The 4,308-nt window shown below is 36.2% G+C and overlaps 1 protein-coding gene and 1 pseudogene across 1 annotated transcript in view; one reads left to right on the plus strand and one right to left on the minus strand.

Moving 5' to 3' along the window:
* CLEC4D (C-type lectin domain family 4 member D) overlaps positions 1-1,767 on the minus strand; it is an 8,026-nt gene extending 6,259 nt beyond the window's left edge. The window contains exon 1 of the mRNA XM_017894252.1: positions 1,551-1,767. Within this exon, the coding sequence (XP_017749741.1) occupies positions 1,551-1,578 (28 nt within the window). The 5' untranslated portion in view covers positions 1,579-1,767. The remainder of the gene's footprint in view (positions 1-1,550) is intronic.
* Positions 1,768-1,800: 33 nt separating this feature from the next.
* LOC108543652 (transcription elongation factor SPT4-A-like) lies at positions 1,801-2,941 on the plus strand (annotated as a pseudogene).
* Positions 2,942-4,308: the final 1,367 nt, after the last annotated feature.

Genomic DNA, 4,308 nt, shown 5'->3' on the forward strand with positions numbered 1-4,308 from the left:
TAGAACCAAAAGAAAAACAGAGATTAACCTCCTCTCAGCGATCCACTGGGAATGCACGCCTCCTTCCACTAGAACCAAAAGAAAAATAGAGATTAACCTCCTCTCAGCTACAAGCCAGGAAAGCTAATTCTACCAAGGAGCAATCTAAAAATGAGAGCAAACAAAATATTTTAGATCTAGAGAAAAGCATAAGTATTTTCTCCAAATAAATCAATTTTAGAGCTTATTGATGAATAAATAAGAAAGAAAAATGTAAAATTTCTTGGTAATTTTGAAATAAAAACAATTTTATAAGTAAGATACAAAACCCAAAAGCCATTAGAATTGATAATTTGAGTACATAAATATTAAAACTTATATATAACACAAGCAATGTTAGAGTCAAGGAACATACACAAGGAAAGTCTTGTCATAATAATATCCAGACTGTATAAAGTATTTCAAAATCAACTAGAAAACTGAGCAAAACTCTGAGCAGGAAATTTGCTGAAATTTTAATCTGCTGAAGTTATAAATAGCCCCTAATCAAACAAAAATATGCCCAATCAGGGAACTGTAAACTACAAGACTGTGGTATAACTTTTCACACATCAGATTTTTTAAGTCAATTAAATACATGCAGTGTTGGCAAGGCTGAGGGGAAATAAGCGCTCTTGGTAAGAAAATAAATCCTGCTGCCTCGACTGTAAAATTAGGAATGCCTTTTAGAAGGATCAATTTAGTAACATTTATCCATTTTTAAATGCATTACATTTGCCACAATAATTTCAATTATAGGTATCTATTCTGTAGAAATAATTGAGCTTGTTTATGTTAAAAGATATTCATTGTGGTACTTTTCAAAATAGAAAAAACATACTATAATCTAATATTCACATGTGTATTATCAATAGTGGAAATTCTAAATTATGGTCACGCCACACAATTATATGCTACATAGTAATTAAATAAGCATGTAATCAGTATATACTGATGCAAAAAATCTCCAAGAAATAATGTTACCTAAAAAGGTAATAATATTTTTAGGTAATTCAATAGGATCACGCTGTGATTACAGTTTGCCATGGTAGGATGATGAGATACAATAAAACTTTAATTTTAATTTATACATTTCCACGTTTGTTCTATATGTCTATCAAAAATATTATTTAATATTATCACAATACAAATCCACTGGTGTCACTTAAGTCAAACACAAAAATGGGACAATTAGAGCCTCTGATACAGCATAAGCCTAAGTGCGTTTTCTACATCTTCTTTTTTTTTTCTTTAAAAGAATTTTCTCATATTACTCTCTTTCTTTTCATCTTATTTCTCTTTTATATATTTTATCTCCCCTCTTGGTCCAATCGACATTTTATGAAGAAGTTTCTGTTATCCAACTTATTTGACTCTACGTCCTTTCTCTTCATCAATGTCATTTTTATTTCCTTCCATTTCCTCCTCCCCATCACCATCAACAATCTTTAAAATTACCATCAATCCATATCTTTTAAATTAGTTATAAATCCTTCTGCTTCTTTGAAATTGAAAGGAGAGAAAGTACTCACGTTTACTTTGAGGTTTTTCTAGCCCCATTGTCTAATTGGTCTCTTGTTCAATGGTCAGGAGGGCAAGAACTTGTTCTATTTTTCTCCCCTAGAGTATATTTCTGTGGATAGAGGAATATATTCAGAAATACTTGAGATCGAACACCAATGTTACATATTCTAGTGAGATTAGAAAGTTCCCAATATAAGAAAGTTAACTCAAAAGAAGTCTTTTTCAGAGACTGGGGTTTCCTTTGATTCATTCCGGGAGATGAGGCAAAAAAGAAAAAAAAGGAAATTGAGAAAGCAATACCCAAAAACAGTACAACAGTTAGTAGAAACCCACAAGTATGTTGAGATCACTAGATCAGTGTGTAATGTGGAATTTCTCAATTTGTTTTTTTTTCATTAAGACAAAAAATTCAGCAACGCCCTAAAAGAAATAATTGTTATGCCCAATAAAATTTAGTAAATATCCCCTCTTTTGTTATTCTTTTGTGAATATTGTATTTTCAAAGGCAGTTATATTCTTGAGGTGAGCTCTATACTAAAAGTTCTCTGGACTGAATAAAAAGTTGAGTCTGAGAGCAAAAGATAATGTGAACAATGAACAAAAACTTTTAAAGTATACATTGTGTGTCCATTGTATGTGAAGACACAGCAACCTTTGTTTTAGACTTGAGGAAGAGATGATAGAGCTGTTAATTAAATCCCAAGAACTTTCTACCTGAGCAAAAATAGTTGTGTTAAGGCAAAGACAAAGAAAATGTAAGATTCTGTGCTAAAGACACCATCAGAGTCCCTGACTTCATTTATAGCACTGTTAGGGAGTAAACGTTTGTATCTCCTCAAAATTCATTTGTGGAAGCCCTACCCTCCAACATAATGGCATTTGGAGGCCAAAAGTTTGGGAGGTAATTGGGTTTATTATGAGGTCATGAGAATGGGGTCCTCATGATGGAATTATAAGAAGAGACCAGGCTAACGAGCTGTTAACTTCCTGCGGTGTGCAGGCTGTGGCCGTCTTCCTTGCTGTTGCTCTTCTCATCGGAGAAGATAGCCCTGGAGACGGTGCTGAGGGACCTGCGGCATCTGTGGGCCTGCTTGCTGTATTCACTGGTCAAGGTACTATAGACCAGTTTGAATATGACAGTTGTGACTATTGTGATGCATATCTACAGATGAGGGGTAACTGAGAGATGGTATATGACTGCACCAGCTCCTCCTTTGATAGAATCATTGCGATGATGAGTCCAGAGGACAGCTGGGTCTCCAAGTGACAGCGAGTCAATAACTTTAAGCCAGGTGTATATGTGGTATCAGTCACTGGTCACTTGCCCCAAAGAACCGTGCAGGAGCTGAAAAGTCGAGGAGTGGCCTACAAATCCAGAGACACAGCTATAAAGACATAGCAAGACGCAGGGCTGCCAGCATCTTTGCTGTCCACCTCCTGCCTCTGCTTGTTTTTTGTGTGCTTGGGCCTTGGCTGACTGCTGGGTCTTAGTCTGCCTTATTTGTGCTCCTGTAGGAGGTAGGTCCTTTTCTCCTCCAGCCCAGTAGGGGGCCTTGGGTAACATCCCATTTTTCGGCCAAGGTGAGTTATTTGTTTTAAGATAAAAAAATTTACTACAAATTCTCATTTACTTAAGTTTCCACAGAAATCCTGTTAGCGTCCCCATTTTGATTTCCCTAAGTTCCTTGTTCTCCCTCTGTAAAAAGAGAATGATTACACCCTGCCTGTTGACCTCAGGAATGTTGCGATTGTAGAAATGAAGCTATGTGAAAATTATATAAATATTAGAAAGAGAGAAACAGAAAAAAAAGAAGAGACCAAAGAGTTCTCAAGAAGGCAGCCATCTGCAGGGCTACAAGAAAGCCCTCACTGGTAAAGTGGTTAATTTGACAGGACTCCAAGAACAAATTTACATAATTTGAAAGAGGACACTGGGATTCATCACGGAAGCAACATGACCTGCAGAGAGTAAAGAAAGGTGAGAAAGGACAGCTGCCCACCCAGGATTGACATGGAGCCAAAGGAGGCTCCCCACAACGGGAAAATGATGAGTGAGTGACAGTCCCTGGAGACCCACACTTCTGCCATGCTGGCACTCTGACCTTAGACTTTCAGCTATTAGAACTACGAGAAATAAATGTCTGTCTTTCATACCAACCAGTCTATGGTGTTCTGATAGTGGCCCAAGCTCACTCAGATAAGTACATAACAGCTTAGAGATACTTTAAGAAAGATTTCTACAATCCAGAATATAGCCCTTTCCCTGAATTCTTCCCTAAAGTACATATTACTTTAATTATATGTGTGTATATGTATTCTGTGATCTTGAGTGAACTGCTACTTTACTATGTTAAATTGGGGATGGGAGGAGGTAAAATTATAAATTTGGCAATCCATATATTTTCCGGCACTGTTCAGTCACTACAAGAAGTATTCCAATAGCAACAATAGCACTAATGACAAACTCTGATATGCAACCCTGGAAACTAGATTTTTGGCTAAAGTAATATTTATTTCTATCAAAAGGACCTGGGACTCCTAGAGAATACACAAATCTTGCTTAGAACAGGAGAAAAATAGAATAGGTCTGGTACATTCTGTTGTTCTCAGAAAGTGACTATAATTTCAAAAATATGAGGGAAACTCTACTCTAGAAAGTTCTCTGAGCTGAATGAAAAGCTGTGTCCAAGACAGTTAAGATTACAAAAAGACAATATGAACAATGAGCAAAACCTCCATTAACCTTTGTTTTTGAGTTGAAGAAGA

The sequence above is a fragment of the Rhinopithecus bieti genome, unplaced genomic scaffold (assembly GCF_001698545.2).
Source record: "Rhinopithecus bieti isolate Rb0 unplaced genomic scaffold, ASM169854v2 scaffold_23748, whole genome shotgun sequence".
Lineage (NCBI taxonomy): Eukaryota > Metazoa > Chordata > Mammalia > Primates > Cercopithecidae > Rhinopithecus > Rhinopithecus bieti.